General features: G+C 39.8%; 2 protein-coding genes across 8 annotated transcripts in view; both read right to left on the bottom strand.

The window, feature by feature from the left end:
• Positions 1 to 27,514, bottom strand: part of PPM1L (protein phosphatase, Mg2+/Mn2+ dependent 1L) — a 287,755-nt gene that overhangs the window by 4,945 nt on the left and 255,296 nt on the right. For all 6 annotated transcript variants that reach the window (XM_063085941.1, XM_063085967.1, XM_063085948.1 and 3 more), the window contains one exon: positions 31 to 192. In XM_063085941.1, coding sequence (XP_062942011.1) covers positions 31 to 192 — 162 coding nt within the window. The remainder of the gene's footprint in view (positions 1 to 30; positions 193 to 27,514) is intronic.
• LOC134382504 (myosin regulatory light polypeptide 9-like) lies at positions 23,535 to 24,097 on the bottom strand. Of its 2 annotated transcripts, XM_063103104.1 has the most exons (2): positions 23,914 to 24,088; positions 23,535 to 23,751 (listed from the first exon to the last, which is right to left on the bottom strand). In XM_063103104.1, the coding sequence occupies exons 1-2, from the start codon at positions 24,086 to 24,088 to the stop codon at positions 23,570 to 23,572; spliced, it is 357 nt and encodes a 118-aa protein (XP_062959174.1). In that variant the 3' UTR covers positions 23,535 to 23,569. The 2 variants fall into 2 exon arrangements, with proteins under 2 accessions (XP_062959174.1, XP_062959180.1); XM_063103110.1 differs by having other exon boundaries at positions 23,535 to 24,097.

The following is a 27,514-nucleotide window of genomic DNA, read 5'->3' as shown; positions in this document are numbered from 1 at the left end:
GACATTCCTCAGAGGCGTTCACAAGCTCACCAGCTCTCTTTATCCTCTTTCTTTCCTTCAGTTGGTAAGGCTTGTGATCATGAGACAAGGGAATGGCATTGCCGTCTTTGTCACACAGGACCCCGCGTGAGTCACCCACGTTGGCCACGGTGAGGTCTTTATCTGATAGTAGAGCAATCAAACATGTTGTGCCTGAAAAATAGAAAAGAGAAGCGATGCAGGAGGTCAGCAATGCACTGAGGTTCAGTTGCTTCTGTGGTTACTGGATTCTTCAGTCATTAAAACTGCTCCTGCTGAGTGAGAATTTGACTCCGGCCACTCCGGGAATGATGGCTGTTGACTTCAACAACACTGATCAGATCTGACAGTCAATTTTCTTGACCATCTTAGAGTGTCACTGAAACAGGCTAGGGTAACATTCTCATTTTCCCAAATCACTTTGTCTCTGCTCCTCTTAACTAAAACACATATCATATTGAAAAGGTTTAGGGCCAGACAATTGATACATATTTTTGGCTTCTCATTGGTGCTGTTTCTGTGAAGTCCCAGATGAAAGTGGAGAGGATGGGGACGGGTGGGCCCCTCAGCTGGAGGGCCTGGAAGAACCAGGAAATGGCAGATGCCAACAGCCAGCTCCTGTGGAGCCATGAGGGACCTTCTGGTGTTGGGCAAGACTGAGCTTTCTTAAACAAAGTCTGACAGCAAAGACTGGTGGCCACAAACAGGTCATCTCCAGAGGGTGGGGAAGCAGACTATAACGGTAAAAGCAGAAAAACCTGTGGTGCTGACAGGAATGAGGTCTAGGTAAATGGGAGGTGGGGGTAGGGGTGGTTGGAGTCAGAAGAGAAGCAAGGCTGAAGACCTGCCTGCCTGGGGCCCACACGAGACACAAAAGGAAAAGCTTTCCTCAAATGCTTTTTGAAATGAAAATGGATGAAAGCAAATAGAATTGAACACTCTGGTCAAGATGGAGCCTGCCCTGTCCAGCTCCTCTCCTTTTTCCTCCCTCCCTTCTGACAGTGTCAGTGTCAATATGCAAATAAATACCTGCTGAAATGCACAACCCACTAATCTCTTGCTTCAAATGGATAACTCCTTTACTTGTTAAAATTATTCATTAATTAGTCTTCATTAACATTTCCCTTCTCATTAAGAAGGTCATATTCCATAACAAGAATATAAACTGCATCTAAAGAGCTCTTTAGTCTTCATACAACAACAAAAAAGATTGGATTCTTAGACATAAAGAATAAATACAGGTCAATATCAAAAGCAGTGAGAATAATTAGAATAATTAGCATATGCAGTTATTATAGTTCTGTTTGAAATTCCATCCTCAAGCCTATTTAGCTCAAAACTGCCTTGATGGAAATGGAAGCACATGAAATGTTGGTTAACTCAGGATTTCGAATATGAGAAGCCCTTGTGGGGGAAAAAAAAGAGAGAGAGACTAATCTCAGGGATATCAAAACCAACTCTTTACCTTTTCAAAAAAAAGTGATTAAGAATGAAGATGCAAACACAAGCGTAATTCATACAATTAGAAACCATTACTCTGTTTTTGATATTGGTTGCATTCTGGTCTTCAGCCATCCTTACCTTGTCCTTATGATTGTGTTACACAAGTTAACTCAATCAGATGCTTGAGAAAAAGCATCCCAAGATTCTGGCTACTAGTTTTGAGATAAGAGATTTATTTCATCATAGTGTTATATATCAAAAATGCCATGGCCTGACAATATTACTTAATTCTGACCCTCAGGATGTTTCTATATTAATAATTTAATCTAGATGAGAACTTAATTGCAAATCTGAAAGAGATCTTGGAAATTTAAGCTAATAACCTCACCTGACAGATTAAAATAAGTAAGTAAATAAAAAAGTGAATTCACACAGACTAGACTTCAGTGTCCTAGCTGAGTGAGGTCTGCAAAGTTACTTGACTTTTAAGCCTCAGAAAATGGCACCACAACCCATTCAGTTGCTCAAGCCACAAACCTAGGAGTTAATCCCAGTTTTTTTCTTTTCCTCCTGCCTGACATTCAATCCATCATTAAGTTGTCACTCTTATCTCTAAAATACATCTTAACCCCTTTCAGTTCTCTAGTTCTCATTGCTCTGACTCTAGTCCCAGCCACCACCATTTCAGTTGTCCAGGTAGGAAAGAGTGGCAGCAGGTCCTGCATGATCTGGCCCTCACCTAAACTGCTCAATATCACTATCACGTCATACCACTCTCTCCCTCGCCCAAGGCCTCCCTCTGTTGCTCACACATGCTAAGCTTTTTGTCATCTCTTGGCCTTGTACTTGCTGTTCCCTCTGCCTGGTACGTTCCTCTGTCCTTGATATTGGCTGACTAATGCATCTGGCAATGTCTTAGTTCAGGTGTGACATCCTTATAGAAGCCTTCTCTGACAGAGATCTTATCTCCTCTTCATTTCCTTTCTAGCCCTCACAGCACATAATTATGTAGCTATCTTGCTTATTTGTTTAAACTATTTATTTAATGTCAATCTTCCACTACAGAATATAAATTTCACTAGGGTGGGGCTATTATTGTCTGCTTGTTTTCCCTACTATAATGCTGATGTCTAGAATATCACAGGCACTGACATTTGCTGAATAAACAAATTAACAGATGAATGGATAAACAATCACACATAATATCCTGACCTGACATTATGCTAAGCTTCTGAGGTCTTACTCTGACAGGTCAGCCCAGTTCAATATCACACAGAACACCATCTTCCAGATATTGCCATACAGGGAACTACTCAGTTGTAGCAAAATACATTTTACACATTGACAAAACATGATGACCCTCCTATACACATAAAACCTAGGCTCACACACACATTGCTGGTAGGTAGAGAGAACTTCCAGCCCAGGCATGTACCAAGTTCTTTCCTCCAGTCCAGGATCCTGGTCCAGTGCAAATAAAACATGGGCTTCTATCCTTGCCATACCTTCCAAAGCAGTGGTACTTTATGAAGCAACAAAGGTGCATCACAGTGGACATTACATGGATAATCTGGGTCTGCTTCTGACCTCCATTTATACTAAAATTGATGTGTGATTTGTGTGTTTTTGTGCAAAATGGGCACTTTTTGTGTTGTTGTCCTAATAATTCTTGTTTTCCTTAGGGAAAACACACAAATGCAAATTATTCATCGGTCTATTCCCCTAAACCAGCATTTTCTCCTCTAACAATTTCTGGGATTGAGAAAAACTGAAGGCACCAAGGAAAGCTATTCTAGACTTATCTAAATATTTTAGTTGGATAATACTAGTATTAGGCACTTAATTCATTTGATGAGTTGAACTTGAGAGAAATGTAAATTATAATGAAAGTCAAGTAACTTTGGGTATTTTAAGTATCTTTTAAAACCTTAGTTATACTTTTAAAACTTTCTCAGTTAAATTGATATCAAAGTAGTAATAACAATTTGTTCAGCACTATACTCCACTAAGTGACTTACAAACACACATAGGATGGGGAGTGCAGGGGTTAGTTTTCCCTTTGAGCAGATGAAGAAAATGGGACTCAGAAACCTCAAGTGTCTTATCCACGATTACACCACTAAATGCATATGGGCTGATGACCAAATGACTAAAAAACCTAGGAATCCGGAATTATTACTCTAGTAATAATAACAATGCTAGACCCTATATCATTTGACTATAATGCTTAACATTTTATTTACATCGTATAACTTAACCTCTCTGGAATTCACCAAGAGGCTTGGATTAGTTAACCTCCAGGCCCTTTTCAGCTGAATATTTTGCTGGTCTTGAATTGAAATTACAAACTCCAATGCCTTTAGGGAAGTAGGTCAGGTGTAAAAATAATCTTGTGGCCCTCATGGAATAGCTTTACTTTGCTACTTTTGATAGAAACGTGAGTCCTAAAATATTTTTCTACTCTAAGAAAGAGCAAGCACGACAACTGACATCAGGTCTCAGTGTTGGGGCAACAAAAGGGAGTAGTGGGGCTTGTGGCAAACTGGAGAATACATGCTATGGGGGCAGCAGTTCCTCACCAATGAAAATGGTTGCCATGTGGGAACACAAGTCCACTACGAATAGTTCCTCAGATTTTTCAGGGGAAACTTATTTTTATGTGAACTCTACTGATTTTTAAGTGTTGGCAACTTTTACCTTAAAAAATAGTGCGAGCCAAACAAAAGGCAACTATGGGTCAAATCAGGGCTAGCAGTTGATAACCCTGCACTCTTGAGCTTCCTAAAACTGATTCTCCTTGGTGCACCTTTGCATAAGGTAGTGATAACAATGAAACTCACATTTCTGGTCTGCTTTACAGGTTATGAAGTGTCTGTTTTCTCACCTATTCTGGCATTCAATTCTCAAAACTCGTCAGACAGGGAGGAATTAGCACACCCATTCTATAAGTGCATAAGTTGGGTGAAGAGATCTTAGGTGTTTGTTTAAGGTCTTGTGGTTAGCTAGGTGAAGTGGATGGGAGAGAGGATGACAACAGTGACCTGGGTTCACCACTGAGAGTAATGTTTGCATCACATCTCCTGGCTGTCTAGCTACCAACTGACTGAGCATCACATATAATTCCATTTACATGTCTTGTTTATGATTCTTTGACTCGTTAGACTGAAAGTCTCTTTAAGGGCCAGGGAGATGCCTTATTAATTTCTGTATAATTATAGTGCTTTGTACACTGCACAGATTCATAATGCTGGGGGAGGGCCTAAGGATTTGGGTAGGGCTGAGGGAAACGGGTGCTTTTCAATTTACACCTTGTACTAAATGTATTATTTGTACAGTTTACACTTTGGTACTATGCAAATATATTTACTCTAACCATGTAAATATATATGCTCTTATTTTTAAAAACTATTAACAAGATTATCTAAGTGATGGGATTTTGGACCTTTCTGTTTTCTTCTTTATACTTTTCTATATTAAGATGAATTTAATATGTTATTTAAAACTACCATTTATTCACAATGTTTCAGAAGCATATCTACTATATAAAGCAACATATACAAGATAAAAAACAGAAAAAGCAGAACTAACAATCTTGGTTACAGAGAATAAGATGGTACAGATAGAAAAAGGCTCAGAGGAGAGGCAATGAGATGACAGTCACACTTTGGATAGTTCAAGTTCAGATTCAGATTCAACCATTGGTGACTATCCATCAGTGTCTTGGTGACAGCCAAGTGAGCCTCAGATGCCTTTAGTCTCCCTCTGCACTGCCTCACTGCATCTCTGAGCAGTGCCACCTAATACTTCTATTCAGAGGGAACACTCTGCCTTAGGTACCAATCAAGACACTCTGCCCTCACTCCCTTGCATGCCCCACCCCGCCACACCCACTGCCTTTCTGTAGCCACGGCTATGATTTAAAAACTGGGGTCACGAGAATCCTTATTTTATGAAAGTTCACCGGACTACGACATTTTCTTAAATGAATGACATTACATTTCTTTGTTGTTGGGGTGGGAGTAGGTGGCTAGATGGAGCAGAGAAATCTGTGTGGAATTAACATGGCTTGTGAACCTTGCTTAATAGGACACGGACACTTACTCACACAATGCCAGACTGCTCATGCTAATAGTGATTTTCTTCTGTGACACCAAGTCTTTTGTATGAGAATAAGGGAAATTGTCCTTCAGGAAAGAGGAAGAAGTGGGGAGGGTAGAGAACATGTGGCAATAGGTAAGGGAGAGAGAGAGGCAGACAGATACACATATACGCACTTGAAGGATTTCAGTGAAGGTGTTACAACAGCCAAAGGGCCATTCATTATGCACACTGTAGGAGAATAGACACATTTAGAGGACGAGGAGAAATAAAATAGGTTTATTTTGTAAAGATCTGACAATGAATGTTAGTTCAATAACGCAATTTCAGGGCCTAGACGACACCAAGGCCTAGTAACTGACAGAAATTATATTGATGTGTAACATATTGGAAAAAGAGCAGGTGAAGCCAGTCATTAATGAAAATATCCTGCGGGAACGATAAGGTCACTGTCAGCGGCGACTTCCAGCCCCTACCTCCTGCTCTCCCACACTATGCCCAGCCGTGTCCTGAAACACAGATAAAGCATCATGGGCTCTCCAGATAAGACTCCCTGCCCCCCACCCACTGCCTGCATAATCTTTAAGTCCCCCTCAAATTTGACCTGCGTACAGCTTTTCACTAGCCTTTCTTCAAATAATTAATGCTGTGACAGAGACACACTTGTCAAGGATGTTACTTTGTCTGGAAAACTAATCAGTAAGGTCTTATCTTTCCTTCTTTACTTTGTTTCTTGTCTACTGCCTGAGTCCTTGCACCTCTGCTCTAAATTCAGAGTCACATTAATGTGCATGGCTGTGCCAAGACAATGACCTGACACATTAGTCTAACTCTGTGCAGGAAGCTATTAAATTAATACTAATTAATGATTCACACAAGTCAATAGCTCTACTGTAATGAGTCTTGTAGTAATGAGTATGAAAATTATTTTATGTTAAGAGACCCTTGATGGAAAGTGATTGGAAAGAAATCTGTCTGTGTGAAAGGACATGTATAAGCCAAATTATGAGAGCTGCCATACACTGAACATTCACTATGTGTCAGGCTCCATGCTCAGTTCTGGGCGTACATAATTTCTTTAATCAACCTATGAGGTACTATTATTATACTCATTTTTACAGATGATAAAACTGAGATTAAATGATTAACCCAAGATCACACAGCTAGTGAGGAGCAGAACCCAGCCAGTTGCCAGTGTTGTTTCAACCTTGAGGCAAGCCATTGCTAGCCCATATTTAAGGTTTTTGTGTAAACCTAAAAATGATATCTCTTTCTCAAGACCTGATATCTCTTTACTTCCATCTTCATAAAATGGTCATAATACATATTCAAATCGACAATGACCACAGTGTGAATGGTGCCTCCTAGAGCTGTGTAGTAGTCCAAACATGCAACCCCACCTGTAGGCTGTATCCTGCCCCCACCCACCCCAGGAAGAAAGATACCATAAAGCAGGATTGGTCAAAGAGGAATTTCAGTAGAATAGCACAAGAGGGTGTCTATTTCACACAGAAGCTAGAAGCAGCCCTAACACCTGACCTGCAAGAGTGAAACACTGACAAGGACACATCTGAGACCAAATGATGTAACTAAGAACAGATTAAGGCCTTCTTCCATCGAGACCTGAGGCACTAGGATGGCAAGCCATCTTTGTGGGCTTCCAAATGGAGAAAGCAGTGATAGGATACACCTGCATATGCAGGGAGGCTTATGTGAGTCCCCCAAACTGGGCACAGGCAGAAGGTCCCCCAGAATGGCACCTCCTTGGGTCTTCCTTTGTGACTGAAGCTGCCTCAGCTTCCCTTCATCACATGCTGAAGAGCAGAGTGGCAGGAATAACATTTTGTAAGAAAAAGGTCTATTACAAATTAGAATTTTCTTTTCCACTATGAGATCTTTGCATGAGCAAAAATATCACCTATTGAGTTTGATACTGGCTGAATGTGAGGCAGTCCATTTGATGACAAATTTTATTATTTTAAACCCTTGATGCTATACAGTTGAATTCTAGATTTAGGTATATCTGGGCTTTTCCCAGCAAATATAGTAATCGATAAGATGACTAGAAGAAATGAGAAGCAGTGTATGAGTGCCAGAAAGATCTCTTCTGCAAATGAGGAGTGCCACCCTAAATATGAAAGAACAACCTCTTTCATGGGTGAGGAGGAGTGATAATTCAAGCTTTCAAAATCTGATGGAATATTCATCTAATTTTCACACTTCACCAGAGTTAAAGTATAGATGTGTCATCTGATTCTCATGAACACCATTTTGAAACTGAAATGTTTGACAACTTCACATTTCAACTGCTGTAATAATAATGTTTATTTCACACTTGGGTGCGGTCTGTGTGCACCCTTCTGGTCCTTCCTTTTCAGTTAAGCTTGAACACGTTAAGGAGAGCTGCTTTCTATTAAACTAATCCCAGGCATTGAGGAGTCTCGGAAAACCACAGCAGATCCTCTTGCTGCTGGAGCCCTCACATATACTCTCCAGGCATGAGTAGAGGTATAAGCAAGCAGACAAGCTTTGTGACACTCATTAGCATACTCTTCATATCGACTGCTGGCATTTAGGTCAGATTAAAGTATGCTACTGAAATTAATTTATAATTACATAATTACAACCAGAATTCTAAGTCCAGTATCTTCCAATGATTAATAAAATTATTATCATGGTTGCTTTGATTCTTCCTACATAAGCCAGAGAAGCACTGGCTATATTTTTTCACATCTTCACGTTATTTGAGGATTCTTCAGTGAGATGTCTCACTTCTCTTTAAGGTTCCCTGCAAATTGCAAGTACTGCGTCTGCATGTTTATGAATGCTATGGGAGTGGAGTATAACAGGAATTTCTGAAAATGACTTTTATTAAAAGGGGCATTTGACTTTTAATAAAAGGCAAAGAGGAGAAAAGGAGAGAGAGGAAAAAGGGAGAGGAAGACTGGAAACGAGAGGCATAGACTGATTCATCTGGTGCTTTAAGGAGAATTACACTTTCTTTGACCTTTTTTCTCAGTGTGGAATCAACTTTGTTCCCCATGGTTTCAACTAAAAACATATCTGGCCTTTGAGGTTAAGTTATCCTTATTTATATTACCATATAGCTTTTAATCTATTTAAATATACATGTGTTGGTAGAATAATATTTGGAGATATTAATTGAAGTTCCTGACCCTTTGCATATAAATGACCTTCCTCCATTCAGCATGAGGCACTCATTGTCCTAGGGAAGACTGGAATTGCTATAGCTGAAATGCAAAAAGAAAGATATAGTTATGCATAGCTTTTGAGTTTCAAGGAGACTGTGGAAACTCATAAAGAGACAATATTCTCAAGAGAAAAATCTTTTTGGGCATCCATCAGCAAAGCTTCAGGACTAAACCATCGGCATACGACAACGGAGCAAACAGTGACTTTTCCTGCTCATGAATCCTCTCTTCCTGCTCTCCCTGACCAGTAAGGCTGGCCAGGCAAGAGGGCGGTGGATAGTGGGGAGACAGAGGGGAGACAACCAGGAAAATAAGAGGGAGTCTTTAATGTGTGTATTTCCAAGCACAGGTGGAACTCAAAGCACCGAAGACTGAGGGCATAGCCCAGAAAAATCATAAACCTTTGCCGCAGTGTGGAGAGGCAATGGCTGAAGGAGAAGCTAAGCCGGACAGGATACTATGAAGCAGAGAGAGCTGCTGGGCTCCCCTGAGGGAGGAATGGCAATTCTCAGGAGCTTCAGAGCTCAAATGAGTGGTCCTTCCAATCACAGGCCATGGAGACCTGGGTCATTCCAGCAGATGCCAGGACAATAACAACATCCTGACACCTACACATAATCCCTGGGGAAAAGGGAGACAAAAGCATAAACAATTTGTTATTTACACAAAAGAACATAAAAAAATCAGGGAATTATGTAATACACCTCAAAGTGAATGGAGCAAGATTTTAGTAGTAGCAGATCCAATATGGACTCAAAAGTTATGTTGTATTCAGTTCTAGAGAGATAAATTAAGTTACATTTCTACAAGTTTATTTTGTAGCTGTGTAATGTGTGTATATTTATATCTATGTAGATAGATATAGATATGAGTATCTATATCTATATCCAACAATGTTTGACAAGCAAACAAGACTTCTCTGGCCACTGAGTTAGTTAGCACAGACCTATTATTGAAGAATTCGAGTTGGAAGGAGAAACAGTTTCCAAAGCCAAGTTTGCCCTTGTGAAGCATGCCATTGGCAGGTTCTGCAGTTACATATGAATTATTTCCAGACAATTTTTTCCTTTCAGTCAGAACACAGTCACTTATATCCCATCTAAAGGGACAAAATAAAGATTGTGCAATTTTGTGCATTTGGGATAAATAAATTCCAATCAGATTTTGGGCCAATTTGATCCAATAATTATTAATTTTCTAGCTTAGTAGACTACGAAAATGACTCTAAAGCTATGTCTCCAGGAAGACTGCTGCCCAAAGTAACCTGATAAAATCCTGAATTTAATTCCATCTGGCCCATCTGGACATATACCAAAAAGCAATAGCCTATCTATACATCTGTAACTGAGAAAATATAACTATATTACTTCATGAAGATAGCCCTCTTTCTACTCTTTCCCACTCACACCTGTATCTCCTGTTATCTAATAATAATATGTGTATTGTGTGTATGTGTGTGGTGTGTGTATTGACTAAATAATATGTTCCTCCTTCAGTGCCTACGACATAAAAAAGCACCAGGCTTGGAGCTGGGGCAATAAAGATGGATGAAATACAGTCCTTGCCCCCAGGGTGCTTACTATCTAATGCCAAAATAAAACCAAAGGGATTAGAACCCAGCGTGGTGAATGCTATGACAGTGCTAGGAGAGCCTGGGTGTGTGGATGGGGGTGATGGCACAGTCGGGGACTTGGCTCAGTCTAGGGAGATGGTGGGTGGTGGGGAGAACTGCAGGGAGGACGGCTGGGGAGAAGTGAGACCCTAACTCTCTTGAATGTAACAGGGTAAGAAATTCACATAGCCCGATATGGTTCTTGGCACAAAGGGGGAGGTAAAGAAGGTATCCATAGGATAAAAATGAATGAAAGGAGCAGCTTTCAGAAGGGGATTTCTTTATACTTCACTTTCAAACAAAGCAGAGAACAAACACTTGTTTATAGTCTTTGGCGCAATAATGCCTATTCTTGAATTTTATCCTAAGGAAATCAATCAGAGATGTGAACAGAGCTTTAAGTACAAGGATTAACCTCACAAAATTATTTAAAACAGCAAAACAATGAAAATAACCAAAGTGAGTAGGTACAGGACAATAAAATGCATTACGAAATATCCAAATAAGGAAGCATTATAAGGACTTTAAATACAGTGTTTCTGAAGAATATATACTATCATGGGAGAGTGCTCATGATATGTTATTAGTTGGAAAATGAAACAAAAACTGTACATAAAATTTTCAAAAAATGTATTGCATACTTGAAATAACTATGTATAAAATATTATTCCAATTTCATTTACTTAAAAAAATACTTTATATATGTGTATAAATATATGCAAAAATGATTAGGAGGAAACAAAAAGATAATGTTAGTTATTAATGTTGACCAAAAAATTTTAAAGGTTTTCTGAATTTTTCCAAATTTTCTATATATGTGACTCATTTATAGAAATTATTTCACTTTTACCAAATTCAGTGTTTTTCACTTTCATGTTTCTGGGTATTAAGCATTTTGTCCTTTCCTACTGAGGGTCTTCTGTGATGGTCTACAATGGCTTGACTGGATTTTTTGTGTAGTTGTTTGATTTTCCTCACTGGACCAACCTGTCATTTTAGTAACTTATAAAGCTATGCAAGTGGAATACTGATAGACCTTATTGACTCCCCATTTTCCATACTGGCCAATGTAGTTCCAGGGAAAGAAGGAACATTGTCAGGGGGAGTAGGGAATGCTAGGCCCCAGACTCATCGTGGGTAGGGTCAGACAGGCTAGGGTTTAAGGACAGCACACTTCCGTGACACCACCATACCACATGGTTAGATGCTGCTGCTGCCCAGGAAGGGACAAAGGATGACCTTAGAGGGCAGAGGGCAAGTGGCAGAGGTCAGCAGGAACAGACTGATTATGAACACTTGCTGCACAGGATGCTCTGACCAGGGACAGCCAGTTCCTAAAGGTAGCAGGTGGTTAGTCTATTCTCACTATGAGCAATCGGGTAATAGCTGAGTGGGTATCACATTACAGGGGGCCAGATGATGGGGTGGGGGGATGAGAAGGAGTAGTTACAGAATGTCAGAATCTCAAACCAGATGTTGATCACAATAGAAAATGTTATTAACTAAACAGCTATCATGGGCCAGGCACTCCACTTGCTGCTCACACATACCTGACCTCACTTAGTTTCACAAAAATCCTGCAAAGTGCATATAATTATTATTACCTTCTCTCCCACATTCTACAGATTTGGAACAAGAAGATCACATAGCTTCTGAGTAGAAGAGCTGGATTTTGAGCCAGGTCTGACACCCTAAACAAGGCTTTTAAAATTTTCTGTAAGATGCAGAACCTTATCTAGAGTATGATGAGGAGACAGGCAGTTATGGCAGCAGATAGCTTTATTTATGGATTCTTTAAAGTTTATATTTGCTTCCATTAGAAAATAATACCGAGCAATATACAAACTAGATGTTCAAAGAAACCTTTCTGTTGTAGTATACAAATGCTGCTCAAATTTTTTAAAAACTTTTAAAATTCATAGCTGAGTTGGAAAATAAGTATGATTTCCTTGGAGGCCAGAAACAGTAAGAATGTGAAAACCCCAAGGGGTAAGTGAGGGAGAGGAGCTCATCAGTTTGGAAACACCACTAGACACACTTCATCCAGCTCCCTGAGACTAAGTCACTGCAGAAGGGCTCTTAGCGTAGTTAGAATGCAATGTTTCCAGTGCATCAGAGAGAGGGATGGAGTTCAGAGTCTGCAAAGTGATATAAAATACTTCTTCCAAGGACCCTGAGTGATATTACTAGTTTCCATTTATCAAATGAGGCAACAGGCTCAGAGACTAAGAAACTATTTCAAGATCGGTGGCTGGTTTGCAACAGAACCAGAACTTAAGCTGCATTTCAGCTGCTCTGTCCAGTACTCTGGGTACCTCCCCAGAACTGGGCATATTCCAGGTTGCTAGCTTGAGCCTCTGCTGAATAAAACTTAAAGGCTCATATTTTCCAAGCATAAAAAGAAAGCCCTACCAGTTACACTCCCAAGGGTTTAAGTGAACATATAAGGCATGAGCTACATGAACATAACTGATAAAGGAGCTGGCCAGGTCAGTTAAGAATGAGGAAATTCTATAATTAAATAGGAAAGACTATGCTCTAAGTAGGTCTGAATCCCCCCTGGACTCCAACTGCTTAATATGTGGAATGCAGGAGGCATATTTTGAACTGAAAAGTAAGAGCACTTCAAGGGGCACAACCTCCATTTATCTAAACCCTACTGCCCAGATCGCTGGAAAGTCCTCCCTCTGGTTGACGGATGAGAAATGAAGCTTCTCACAGCCCCACTGCCCATTTGGATCCACCCTAAGTTAAACTGGCTTCTAAGGTAGTGTTTTCACTTGTCACCAGTCTACTTTCCCGGCAAATGTAATGAAGTCAACCTCTGCCTTGAATAAAAAATGTTTTTAAATATTGAGCATGATTGATGTAGTTGAATTTGTTTAGGACTCAACTGGGGAAAACATGTCTCCCTACCTGTTCTGCTTTTTGGAGTTCTTGACTAAGCAAAAAGTCTTCAGGAGCCTCCCTCACCCTGAGTTGGTCCAGGCCCACAGACAGCACAAAACTGCAAAGCAGCAGGGATCTGGGGAGGGAGGGCACCTCAGCCTACGGACCCCCGCCCCTCATTGGTCTGGCCTTGCATAGTTCCTGAGGGAGTTATAAGCCCCAGGATGGCATTGTCCTTGACTTGCTGGGCTCCTGCTGCTCTGGCTGCAACAAGATTCTGGCTGAGCTTATGAATGATGTTTATTTAGCCTCTGAACTCCTCTGCTAGCTAGCCTGGAGGCTGAAGTTATTCATTCATTCAGCAGACATTTAACAAGCACTTTCTGCTATGCCAGGTACTCTGGTAGGTAGTAAGAAATCAAAAACAAAAGATGCACTCCCTAGGTGAAGAAGTCACAGTTTGGGGGGGCCAACGTGGAGAGAATAGAAAAAACATTTTATTATGGTTGGAATTGACAGAGGCAAGCACAAAAACCAGCATGCAGTAGTATGAGGAGTTATTTAAGCTAAGTTTTGACTGATGAATAGGAATTAACTAAACAAAGCTGGTGGGGAAGAAGGCTTAGATTGTGTGTATGTATGTATAGCGGGCGTAGGGGGAAGGGGTTGAATAAAGAAATGAATGAGGGGATTTTTTTTTTTCGCTTCCATACTTGAGATTTAAAAAAATTTTTTTTTTAAATGATGATGACTAAGATATCTGATTTAACATGAGTCCAAATATATGTCAAATCTCAGTATGGAAATTACTGACATTAAGAAATGTCAAGCTCTTAAATGTTACTGAGTTGCAAATATTAATGGAGATCCACACACTATTTAAGAAAATTGTGTTTAGAAAGAAAACGTGAACAAGAAGCAAATTCCCAGTCTGACTTTAGAATGTTCACAAATCATCCATATGGAATTTTCTGTGATTACTTAATAGTAAAGGTTTTGACCATATACTATAGTGCCTAATTACAGCATTATAGAAAGTAAATTACTGTATTTGATTTTCTCTTACTGTATTTCATGCTTAACCTTTTGGAGAGTTAGGGAACGTGTTGCTCTTACTTGCTTGCAAATTTAAACTCATGTGCAATGGAAAATTCCCAGCCTCAGGACCTTAAATTAAGAGCACATGGTACATCAGTCCCTTGATATGATGGCTGAATGACATCCAGCTGAGGAGTTTTCAAAAAGGTGGGGGAGTGTCTTAGCACTACTGAAGGATTAAATCTCCAAGTCCAGAATTATCAAACTATGCATTGTACTTATAAACTTTAATTAAAAAATGCTGAAGTGTCAGTCCTTGAAAGAAATATCTTAATATAAAGAAGAGAGCAAAGTGTTATCCAGAGATAAAAGAATGTATTTCATTAAGTACCAGCAACTGGCCAGCTAATACTTTTCAAACTATGATCACGAACTGTGGCAACTTCTTGTGGCCTTATAGGGGGCACACAATGGAATAACCTATCTCATACCCAAGCCTGGTAGATTTATATGTAGTTTCCAAAGGGGATATACGTTGCCTGAGATAGGGCCACCTTGGAAGCCAGCCATTAATGGTCCAGTGACTTGCAGAAATCAGACTGTAGCATTTATACTGGAGAAGTTTACTTGATTCAGGTTCCAGTTTGATCAGCAGATGGAACGCAGGTTCATTCAACGCATTTTATCTAAACTTTCCAAATGGCAGAAGTTATTTATTATAATTGAAAATATAATGAGGTATGAGCATCTTAAAATTCCAAGAGAAATGGAACCTTGCAGGTTCCAGTACTAGAATAGCTTCGGATGAAAAGATGTATGCCTCCTCCTCACTGCTTCTGTATTTAGTCACCATTCTTTTTAACAGCACAGGGCACCAAGAACCTTAATCATTTTTCCATATGGAGAGCCCTCAGGGTTGTCTCATTCTTAATTGGTGAGAGGCAGAACCACTGAAGAAAATGGAAGAATGTTCTCATGATTTGCAGACTAATCACTGGAGAGGGAAGACTAGACTATAATACACACCAAAGAGATGTGCTGGCTAAAGAATGAAAAAGATGTCAGGATAGAGTCAATTTTGCTTTTTAAAAGAAAGGTAAAATTCTTTACCCCTATTTTTATATGCAACCTATAACCAGCCCTGTGCTATAAATTTGTATAAGGCAATGTCTCACTGAAGAAATGAACACAGATAGGTTCATTTGTCCTAACTGCAGCTTAAAACAATAAACATTTATTATCTCACACAGTTTCTGAGGTTCAAGAACTCTAAGTGGCTTAGCTGAGTGGTTGTGCTTCAGGGTCTCTCATGAGGTTGCAGTCCATCTGTCAGTCATCTCAAAAGCTCAACTAGGGGAGGATACACTTCCAAGTTCATTCTCATGGCTTTTGGCAGGCCTCAGTTCCTCACCACATGGGTCTTTCCACTGGCTGCTCAAGTGTCCTCATGACAAGGCAGTTGACTTCCCCCAGAGCAAATAATTCCGCAGTCAAAGAGAGAGCAAGAGAGTACACCGATGACAGAAGCCATGGTCTTTTTATAACCTAATATCAAAAGTTTCATCCCACCACTTCTGTGGTATTCATTCACTACAAGGGTGTCACTAAGTCCAGCCCACACTCAAGGAGTGAGGAATTAAGTTCCACCTCCTGAGGGAAGTATCAAAGAATTTGTGGACATACCTTTAAACCATGCTCACGGTTATCATACAGTCAGACAATAAAAATATGGGCTATCAAAGCACAGATCAAAATATCAAGGATTTTTTAAAAGGATTTTTGCTTTGAATACTGACCTCTTTTAGGAATATCAAAAAATGAGCTTCCTAGAGAACTATCCTCATCAGATCAGGAAATACAGTCACATGGGATTTCATGGAAGCCACCTATATTTTTGGCAGAAAAAATGAACTTTTCAAATACCTATTTTTCCTTTAGGGAATCCCTTAAAATCATGTATCTCTGCTCTAAAAGCATCCTTGAATTTGCAGTATTAAATGCAAGTGGAATACCCTGACTGGTGACCAAAAGTTGATAACGACAAGCAAGGCAACTGAGGTAACATTTAAAAAAAAGAAAAAACCCCAGATAACATGAAGGGACATGTACTTTGCAAAAAAACTCCTCCACAGCTCTGTAACATCTTGAATGGCACCTGGCCTGACTTAAGAACTACACTCTATGATGACAAGTGTAAAATTTACCATTTACTGAAGGATAATAACAATTGGTCACATTTACTGGGCACCTACTGTGTACCAAGCACTATTCTAACTGCTTTACACATATTCATAATCCTCACATCAACTCTATTAACAATACTCTCGTTACCCCATCTTACAGATGGAGGAACTAAGATACAAAGAAGGTAAATAATTTACCCAAGCTCTCATAGATATGAAGAGAAGACGAGATTTGAACCTTGCCACTCTGGCTTCAGGGTTCATGTTATTAATTTCTACAGGGCCTGATCTTCTGTACTTATCCCCAACTTTAGGTTCCGGTTTTTCACTGTATTACTATTCCATATACACACTTCTAATAAGCCATTTCCCCAGAGGCAAACAACTTATCAATACAGCTATGTCCAGTGAGTAAGTTTATCATATGAAGAGGATGATCAAGGAAGAACTGCTATTCCTTACACTGACTTGAATAATTAATGTTGCCCCAAAAGTGATTTTTTAATTTAAGATAGAATAGGTCAAAGTAGATTGCAGTACTCTCTTTCTTAGGAAATCTGAGTCACAGCTTGATTTGGATTTTCTGGTTTACTATTCCCCTTTATTTCTGTGGTTTCTGGTGATGAAAATAAAAGAAGACATTACATGTACACTCATTAACTGGAGACCAACAAATGTTGAAAGCAGCTGGCTGAACTAACCATGACCCTTCCTGAATATGTTTGGTACTGAAAAAGCACTGCAAGAGACACGATGTATTCAAACCTCAAGAATGTCCTAAAGATAGCAAAATCATCTATTAGGAATGTCCACGGACTGGGAAAATTGGAGCAACCTGTAAAGTCACTTTAATTGGTGATCCTGGCAAAAATCACCATTTACAACCATACATGACCTGATTTTATTCAGCTGGGAAATAAAACAATCATTCTGACATGAGGTAAGTTTGAGCCTTGTATTTCCTCTCCCATTCATGTCATTTTAATCTTGTATCTCCTATTCTTTTTATTCATTCTTTCAGCAAGTATTTCTACATCAACAAAAAAGAATTTGTAAATATCTTGCCTTCAAATGATTAGACATAAGTCAAAACCACTTTCTGGATACTTCGAAGCAATGATTACTTCTCTCAAAATTAGTTATTTCCTCTTTGGCTTGTACTGCATAAACCCTAAACTCTACATGTTTTATCTCAGGTTTGAGAGCTTCCTGAATTTCCACCACTTCCTTTTGCTTAGGGTCCTTACCTATGCAATAAGCAGAACCAAGCTCAGGCAAAACTGTGAGATGGCCCGTTTTTGTCTCAAAGGATACTCCATCTCCTCCCTGGGTGCGATCTCATCACTTAGCACCTGATGCGTTAAGACTTTTCTGTCTACTAGACACTCTACTTGTATCTGTTCTTTACAAGCAATACTCTAAGCCTCTAAAATCTCTCACCTCTACCCTTTCCCTCAACACCCCCACGCCCTCATTAGGATTCTTAGGTTTGAGGATCTCTGGTGTTAGGTGAACACCTAATAATAGCAACTGGCTATAACCGCAACTTGATCTACTAACACAAGGTCAGGAATCTGCAGTGGTGGGATTTCAAGGAATGTCATAAGCTAGTAGCAGATATATATTTGAGTAAGGAAGTCCTCCCTGTGTTTTTCAACGTATACTAGGCAGGTAACGACTAATTCATTTATGTGTAAAGATAGCCCTTATAATAAATTTTTGAATCACATTGGGTGTTCACAAATTACTCAGGGTCAAAGTGATGGAGCAGTGAACCAAGGTAAGGAAAGGATCTCTCCTTAAAATACTGGAATATCCAAACCTAGCAGGATAGAATGGAGACAGTGTCATTGCTATATGGGGAAAGTAAGTGGCTCCATTTTAATATTTGGTTAAATCTCTTTAGTCCTTTGGTTATCTCTACTGACACTATTACTAGGGAGTACTTTTAAAATTTGGTCTCCTGTGCTCAAGCCCTAAAATAAAGTGGGCTGGGGGAAAATGAGAGGTGGGAGGGAAACAAGAAGGGGAAAATGTCAGTTTTGTTAGATTTTGCTTTTTTTCTCAAAACCCTTCCCCAAGCAGAGGAAGATGTTACTATGCACCCTTGCTGCCCTATTTCACACATGGTGGCCCCTATAGAAAGCTGTCTGGGATTCAACAGCATCATTAGCAGGTGAGCTAAATCAGCTGAGTCCTCATCACAGACTGTTGCTATTGCTGATTCAAGTGAAGAATACGTGGCTGCTCACACGCAAGGACAGGGAAGAGCTGTTCTGCCAGAGAGAAATGGAGTCAGACAGCCTAGCTTCACAGTCTAGCTAAATGCCCTCAGGCAAATGACCAAACCTCTATTGGTTTCAGCAATATATGCCAAGGTCCATAGTCGCTGATGGTTTTTCCTTATGATTTTCTTTCTGGATCATTGGAATCTACTAGACCACCATAACCCCTACTTCACTTGTACCGTGGTATCTTCCTGAACTTTCTGCCTTAATTGCACCTGACTTCTCCCCTTATCAAAGAGACAAAGAACATTGGATTCTTTTCACCTTTGTTACTTCTCAGAAATACAGTCTTCTCACCTGTCTGAATTTCTACTGGAAGGGACCTTACTGGCCATCTAGAGCCTGTGGTGCCAGCTTATAAAGAAAAGAAAAGTAATAAAACAGAATGAAGGTGAACCATTTTAGGTCCCCTTTCAGGAGGGAGTGTGGGGAGCAATCTTCAGGATCATTGTCTAAAATTTCTTTCTTCTGTTCTCTTGCTTAGAAGTTTTCTCTGACATCCCATTCCTTTTCTAAGGCCTAGTGGATTGTACCAAAGGAAGAACTTCTGGAAACCCTTTTTTTTCCCCAAGGGAGGTTATTTCTATAACCTGTGCTGTGATTAGAATATAGCAGGTACATTAGGGACCTCCTTCCTCTTATTTCACATGACCTAGGATTTTGATGTATGGATGCCATATATGGAGAGGAATATATATAGCTTTGAAAAACACATTTGGAAGCAAAAATATTGGGGGCCTGGGCCCTTCTAGAAGTCTGACTCTAACTAATGGCCCTCTAAATGATAAAATACCCAAATTCCCCCTTTGGCCTGTCCTGATGTGACTATAATGGAGATAAGACAGGAGGAGGTTGCTGTCTTAGTCCATTTATGCTGCTATAACAAAATACCTGAAACTGGATAATTTATAAACAGCAGAAAATTATTTTCCACAGTTCTGGAAGCTGGGAAGGCCAAGATCAAGGCCCTGGCAGGTTCAGTGTCTAGTGAGGGCCTGTCCCATGAGTGGAGTTTCCTTATGGTGTCCTCACATGGCAAAAAAAGGCGATGACTACTGTGTCTTCACATGGCAGAAGAGATGGAAGGGCAAAAGGCACTAGGGCACTCCTTTCAACCTCTTTTTATAAGGTCACAAATCCTATTCTTAATCAAATCCTAAAAGCCCCACCTCTTAGTATCACATTGGTGATTAAGTTTCAACATGTGAATTTGGGGGTGGGGGGACATATTCAGACCATAGCAGTTGCTGACTGTGAAATGATGGAAGAGGTTATGTTATTGTAAAATGGAAAATATGAGAGAGTCTGTAGGATTTGTTTGGGAGAGACATGAAACAGATCATGGTCTGCTCCCATGGTATTGGCAGGCATGAGGTCAAGAAAGTTTCTCAAGTTTCCATGGGCCAGCTTGGGTTCAGTCTTTTCTCTATGGTTGCCCAGACCTCAGGGAGGCCATAGGGTAGGGGGTTGAGGTTGTCCTGATACCAGGAATATAATCAACTCACATCATTTTATAAAACAGCCACTGATGCAGAGAGGTTAAAGGCTTGCTCTCTTCTGGTTCCTCCCACCAGTACTGCTCTACATCCCAGCAGAATAGCAAGGAAGGGAGCAATTCCATGTGGGAGGGGGTATGTATTAAGGGTTACAGTAGAGGGGATGAGGGTTCCCCTTAAAGTGGTCTGTATAAAAATGAGCTCTGGGACGTAGTGATAAACAGCAAAGTCAAGAAAAAAATGATAACATTAAGATTTTCTTTTCGGGGCTTTTAACAAGAATGTACTTTTAGACCTTTTTTGAAGCCTTTTATATTTTCAGATACTACTTCTGATATCAATAGGGGAAATAACATCCTGCCTGCATATGGCTTTCTTCTTCTCAAAGTTTATTTATTTATTTATTTATTTTGTACATACATGTGGGTACAACGTTGATTTTCAATAACTGTGTACAACATGTAGTGGTTAGATCAGTATAGTTAGCTTATTCACCATTACAATACACAACCATTATTTGTGTCCAATGACCAATTCCTCATTAGCCACCCTCCCTCAACCCCTCCACTTCCCTTTTGCACCTCTAGTTTTCTAAAAGCTTAATGTATTACTGTGATTGTCATTTTTTTCTTTCTTTCTCTCTGTCTCTCTTTATTGTTCATTTGTTTATTCATGGATTCAGCTCCTGGTTATGAGTGAGAACATGTGGTATTTCTCTTTCTGCACCTGGGTTGTTTCACTTAGAATAATTTCCTCCAGGTTCATCCACATTGCTGCAAATGGTAGAATTTCATTCTTTTTTATGGCTGAGCAGTATTCCATTGTGTATATATACCACAATTTCCTTATCCAGTCATCCATTGATGGACATTTAGGTTGGTTCCATATCTTGGCTATTATGAACAGAGCTACAATGAACATGGGGGTGCCCTTCGACCTGATGTTTTCCAATCCTTTGGATATATCCCCAGGAGTGGGATTGCTGGATCATATGGAAGTTCTATGTGTAGTTGTTTAAGGAACCTCCATACTGTTCTCCATAATGGCTGTACTAATTTACAGTCCCACCAACAGTGCAGGAGGGTTCCTCTCCATATCCAAAACCAGCATTTCTTATTCTTTGTCTTTTTTATAATAGCTAGTCTGATTGGGGTGAGGTCATATTTCAAAGTGGTTTTGATTTGCATTTCCCTGATGATTAGTGATGCTGAGTATTTTTTCATATATCAAAGTTTAAAAGTGCTTTCACCTAGCATACTTATTTGAATTTTATGACATCATTATGAAGTGTGCAGGCTGATTTAATACTGATTCCACTCTGCCATTATTAGTGGAAATTATATGAGCTTTGGAGTGAGATGGGTAGGGGTTTCAAATCGTAGCTCTATACTTAGTAGGTGTTATGACCTTGGCAAGTTATTAGCCCTGAGAAACTTAACTGCCTCATTTGTTCACTAAGTCTGGCTCATTCCCATGACTACCTTAGAGGATGCCTGAGAGGATAAAATGAAACCAATTATGTTAAATATCGACCACAACGAGCACTCAGTAAATGCTATTTCCTTATGTGTGAGACTTCAGATCCACATCTGCCCTCTCACATACTCACATACTAGCTGCCATCAGACTGTACAGTTAGGCTTCTTTGTCTGCACATAGTAGTGCTCATACTCAAACTGAAGTGAGAAAACAGTAAGCATTATGATCACCATAAGTGCTTAAAGGCACCGGGAGTGTGATAGAAAACCATAAGTCTGTTAACTGTGATGAATTAGACCTCTGTTAGTATATCACTGAATCCACACTGACTACAGTTCATCAAGACTACTGTTATTACACCAAGTTACCTATTAAGGAGTACAATCTCATTAATTAAAATTTTAGGGCCGAGTCCGTGGCTCACTCGGGAGAGTGCGGTGCTCGGAGCGCAGCGACTGCGCTCCCGCCGTGGGTTCAGATCCTATATAGGAATGGCCGGTGCACTCACTGGCTGAGTGCCGGTCATGAAAAAGACAAAAAAAAAAAAATTTTTTTATAGGGAATATGCACTGGCATTCTGTCAGCATCCAGATAAGTTTTTATTAATGACTGCCTCAGGCATAGAGTACCCGCTCCTAACATTCTGCCATTTGGGACAGCCTTTTTCTCTCTGGTGTCATGAATCCCTGTTTACTCCTGGGAGAGCAGACAGTAGGAAAAGGGATCAGAGTCTACCTTGCAGTATGGCTAAGATTCTCAACAACAGCCAGTGCTAGTGCACCCCTCTTTGAGCTGACTTTGAGCTTATTTTCTCCCAGATTTGTGAGCCCCTCCTCTTTCCCTTTTTTCATTTACTTTGGCCCAGTGTCTTTTTACAGTCTACTTTGCAAAAGCCTCTTCCTCTATCTTTTCCCCAAAGTTCTATCCTTGGTCCTCTTTCTTGTCTGCTGCTCTACTTGCCTAGGATCATCTTGCCCATGCCCAAATCTTCAGCCACACACACCGGCATGCTTATGCCTGCCAAATCTGTATCTCCAGCCTGAGTGTTCAACGTATAGAGCCTCCACAATTTGTTTTTCCTATAGGGACATTAAACTCAATATGCACACACACAAACACACACACAAAATTATTTTGCTTTAAACTTGCTTCTACATTCATGCAGCCTAAATCAGAGAATGACATCAACATTTATCCAAATCCAGAGACCTGGGAGTCGACATTGACACCTCCCTCTATGCCCATAGCTAATCACCCAGTAAGTCCTGGTAATTCTATCACTTTATGATCTCTGAAACTACCTTTCCTCTCAGTCCCTCTCTGATTATGAGAAGAGCATAGTGGTTAAAAGCACAGGCTTTGGGTCCAATTCCTACTGTCCTCTCTTATCAGCTGTGTGGCTGGGCAAGAAACTTTCTAAGTCTTGGTTTCTTCATCTGTAAAATGGGATAAGATCTGATTTGATCTTTATTATTTTTTTGTTTTGTTTTATCATAAAGTTTAATTATGGTTCAGAAAAAATTGAGTAACTTTCTCTGAAAAAATATACTGACTCTGTGTGGACTGCAGTTATTTTGGAGGGGGAGGCAGGGGGCCTGGTAAGTTAAATTACCCTATTGTCTATTCTGAAAATAACAAAAAGTCCCATCTCAAGTCTGATTATAAAGATACATGTGCCCAAAGTGGCTGACAATAAATACAACAGGAAAGGCAAAAGCTGTAAAGCTAAGGGCATGCAACAGGCTCTAAGAGAAAATCTCAGAAATACCCTAAGTGGCAACAAGGAACATTTGGCTGGAATTTGAAGTTCTTTTCAGTCATCCTTGTCTTTTGCTCCATGTTTAAGGATGCGGGTAAATTCAATGTAATTGAAATTCCCCTTTTTGTCAATGGGTGCTTCTCTGTACAGCTCATCCACTTCCTCATCTATAAACCAATCTCCCATGGTTGTCAGCAGCTCTCTCAGGTAATCCTCCTGGATGGTGCCAGTTGCTTCTTCATCAAAGCAAGCAAAAGCATTTTGGATGACATCTTCAGGATCTGTGCCATTTAACTTCTCACCAAACATGGTGAGAAACATGGTGAAATTGATGGGGCCTGGAGCCTCATTCATCATGGCATCCAGATACTCATCAGTTGGATTTTTCCCCAGTGAGCCAAGTATATCACACAAATCTTCTTTGTCAATGAAACCATCTCTGTTCTGATCAATCGTGTTGAAGGCCTCTTTGAACTCCTGAATCTGTGACTGGTCAAACATGGCAAACACGTTGGATGTTGCGCACTGAGGGAGCTTCTTGGTAGTCTTGGTCTTTGCCATTTTGCGCGACATGGTGGTGGTTAAATCCCTGCACAGCCACGAGAATCCGAGCACCTCTGAGACCCCTTGCTGCCTTGGTTACCACTACCACCACCCTTCCACCCTGAGCCGTTCTGATTTGATCTTTAAATCAATGAATATTTGGTACCTGGGCCAAGGGGAGCCCTCCACATGGTTATGTTTTACTCAGTCTCTCACATCCTCTTAGTCAGACCAGTGTTTTACATGTCATATTCACCTGGAGGGCTTGTTGAACCCAAGACTGCTGGGCCCCATCCAAGAAAATCTGCATTTCTAACAAGTTCCCAGGTGATGCTGACTGCCACTCCTAGGCCTGTACCCTGACTGCACTGACAGCCTCAAGGTCTCCCGGCCTACGCTCTCCCCACTCCTACCCCATCCTCCCTCCACAGTGGTGTCAAAGCCATCTTTCTAAAACATTACCCAATCTTTACTTTAAAATTGCTTAATTTTTCTAGTAATTGCTACGCACTTACTATGTGGCTGCATATAGCTCAAAGTGCTTAACATGAATTAACTTATTTAAAGCTGAAAAGAGCTCTGTGAGGTAGATAATACCTCCATTTTTCGGATGAGGAAACTGAAGCATAGAAAGCTTAAATAACTTGCCCACAATCATAAAAGTAGTAAGTTCAGAGCCAGAATTTCAGACCAGATTCCAGCCCTTAGCTCTGGAGCCCAAGGCCTTAACCACTGTATTCACTACTCTTCTGCCCCCATCATCTCCCATCTTAAAATCCTCCACAGAGCAACACAGCCTCCAGGATTTATTATTATTATTATTATTTTATTATTTGAGTTCATCAATATACAATATAGTTTATTTTTGTGTCCCTTTACCAACTCCTCCTTTTAGCCTCCAGGATTTAAAATCAACCTCTAGCATGGCCTATGCGACCCTCAAGCCTCAGTCACTCACCACTTACTAACTTGTTCCTTGAACTCCAGCCATTACAAACTGGTTTAGCAAGTACATTTTCCCCTGCATGAACCACCACTACACCTCCCTGCCAACTCCTCTGCATACTCTGTAAAAGTCGACTGAGATGTTACCTCTTCTGAGAACTCTTCCCAGCTCTTCCTCACTAACTGTGGATTATGGGCCCTCCTTTAGTGGAAGTTCCCCTAGTACTCGCACTTAGTTGTCTCTTACAACTTCACCATTGGGCTGGCCAGTTAGTTCAGTTGGTTAAACACAGCCTTATAACACCAAAGTCACAAGTTTGGATCCTTGTACTGGCAAGCCACGAAAAAAAAAGAAAGAAAGAATTTTACAATGCACACCACTTACTTGTCCAACCCTTCACCAAATAGTTAGCACCTCCTTAAAGGCAGTGCAGACTCTTACTGTTGCATCTGGGAAGCAGTTAATGACCATCTGTTAATGTGTGAATGTGAACTATATCCAATGGCTCTCACTTCCTATATGCTTTCTGGATTCCTTTCTTTGGACTCCCTCAGGGCTATGTGCAGAACTAGTCTTGATTATATTTCTTTAAATAAACAATTTACTTATATTTATTATTGAGTATTTCCCTAATAATAAAATGTAAAACATAATATCCATATACCTACTAACCAGCTTTAACAATTTTTAACACTTTATTGGCTTTAGATCTTGAAAATATTATTACAGGAAAACACCTGAAACTACCTACCAATTTCCTAGTGAATTAGAAAAAAAACTCAAAAAGTTTTGCTCAAAGAGTTTTTGGTTAGATTTAAATTATATTTTAAGTAGCCTGTACATGTGGGACTTCCAAAATGGCAGAATGTGGACCTCCAAAAATCTGCTCTTCTGTAAAGCAATAAGAACACTAGGAAAAATCATCAAAATCAACTTTCTCAGTATTCTGGAAATTAACCTAAGGATTTCAACAATCTAAGAAATGCTTATTTTTTTAAAAAGGGCTGAATTTTGGTAAGAAGAGTGAGCTTTGTGGTGTTTAACTCATCCTATTCTCATTTCTCTCTAACCAGCTCTGCGACAGCCTTGAAAACCAGTAGCCTTACAATCACAGTGGTTGTAAAAGTCAGCAGCCTAATAGCCACTAGAAGCAGCAGAGCAGGTTTGGAATTCCTTTAAAAAAGCCCCATCCCCAGAAAACTGTCACCATTTGACTTGTGTGGCAACGCTCTGGAAAAGTCCCATTTGCAGGTCTTCTTATTTGATCTGATTCGGAGCTCCCTCAGTGGGAATGCCCTATCCCCAGGATATTGGTTAAAAACAATCAGTGACAATTATTTAGCAATGAAAACAAAAGACTAGCTAAAAAACTTGAGAAGATTTGGGGAATGAGATGTCCATAGCAGGTTTTGAAAAGCTCCAACATATTCCTGGGGATCTACAAAGCCACATGCAGGAATGTGTGTATGCCTTTAAAAGGCCCTAATTTATTACCTCTAGCTAACTGTGTAGCCTTACACAAGCAAGAAGTGAAAAAAAAAAATTACACTACATACAGAAAAAGGAAAGTACGCCCATACACGGGGGGGGGGGGGGGCGGGGGGGAGGGGTAGCAGTCAGTAGAAACTGACTCTGAGGAAGCCCTGGTGTTGGACTTTCTAGAAAAAGACATTAAATCCAGTATCATAATATGTTTAAAGAACTAAAGAAACCATGTCTAAAGAATTAAAGGAAAGTATGAGAATGATATCTCAGCAAATAGAAAATATCAATAAAGGGATAGAAAATATATAAAAAGTAGAAATTCTATTTCTATTGAAATAGAAATAAAATAAAAGATTCAATAGAAGGGTTCAACAGCAGATATGAGGAGGCATAAGAAAGAATTTTTTACTGATTCTTTCATGATGTTTACCATGAAGAGAGGTCATTTGAAATTATCCAGTCTGAGGAACAGGAAAAAAAAAATGAAAACAACAAAAAAAATTAACAGAGCCTTAGATACCTATGGGACATCATGAAGTATAACAACATATGCATAATGGAAGTCTCTGAAGGAGATGAGAGCTAGAGAGAGACAGAAAAGAATATTTGAAGAAATAATGGCCAAAAACTAATAAAATTTGACAAAAACATTAATCTATGCATCCTAAAAGTTTAACAAACTCCAAGTAGAATAAACTCAAAGAGATCCACACCAAGACATATCAAAATTAAATTGCTAAAAGCCAAAGATCAAAAGATAGCAGCAAGGAAAAAATAGCTCAGCATGTACAAGGGATCAGCAAAGAAATTAACAGCTGACTTCTCATAAAAAGCCATGGAGGTCAGAAGACAGTGGGACAAAATATTCTAAGTGCTGAAAGGAAGTGTGTCAACAAAGAATTCTCATCCATCAAAACTATCCTTTAAAAATGAGGAATAAATTATGATATGCCTTAATAAACAAAAACTGAGAAAATTTGTCATTTGAAGCCCTGAGCAAATAAAAATACTAAAGAGAATCCTTT

The sequence above is a fragment of the Cynocephalus volans genome, chromosome 1 (genome assembly GCF_027409185.1).
Source record: "Cynocephalus volans isolate mCynVol1 chromosome 1, mCynVol1.pri, whole genome shotgun sequence".
NCBI classification, from domain to species: Eukaryota; Metazoa; Chordata; class Mammalia; order Dermoptera; family Cynocephalidae; genus Cynocephalus; species Cynocephalus volans.
This window is presented reverse-complemented; position numbering and strand designations above follow the sequence as displayed.

What these genes read in the sequence shown, in the direction of transcription:
- LOC134382504 (XM_063103110.1), bottom strand. Translation starts at nt 24,088, where the DNA reads ATGTCGCGCAAAATGGCAAAGACCAAGACTACCAAGAAGCTCCCTCAG.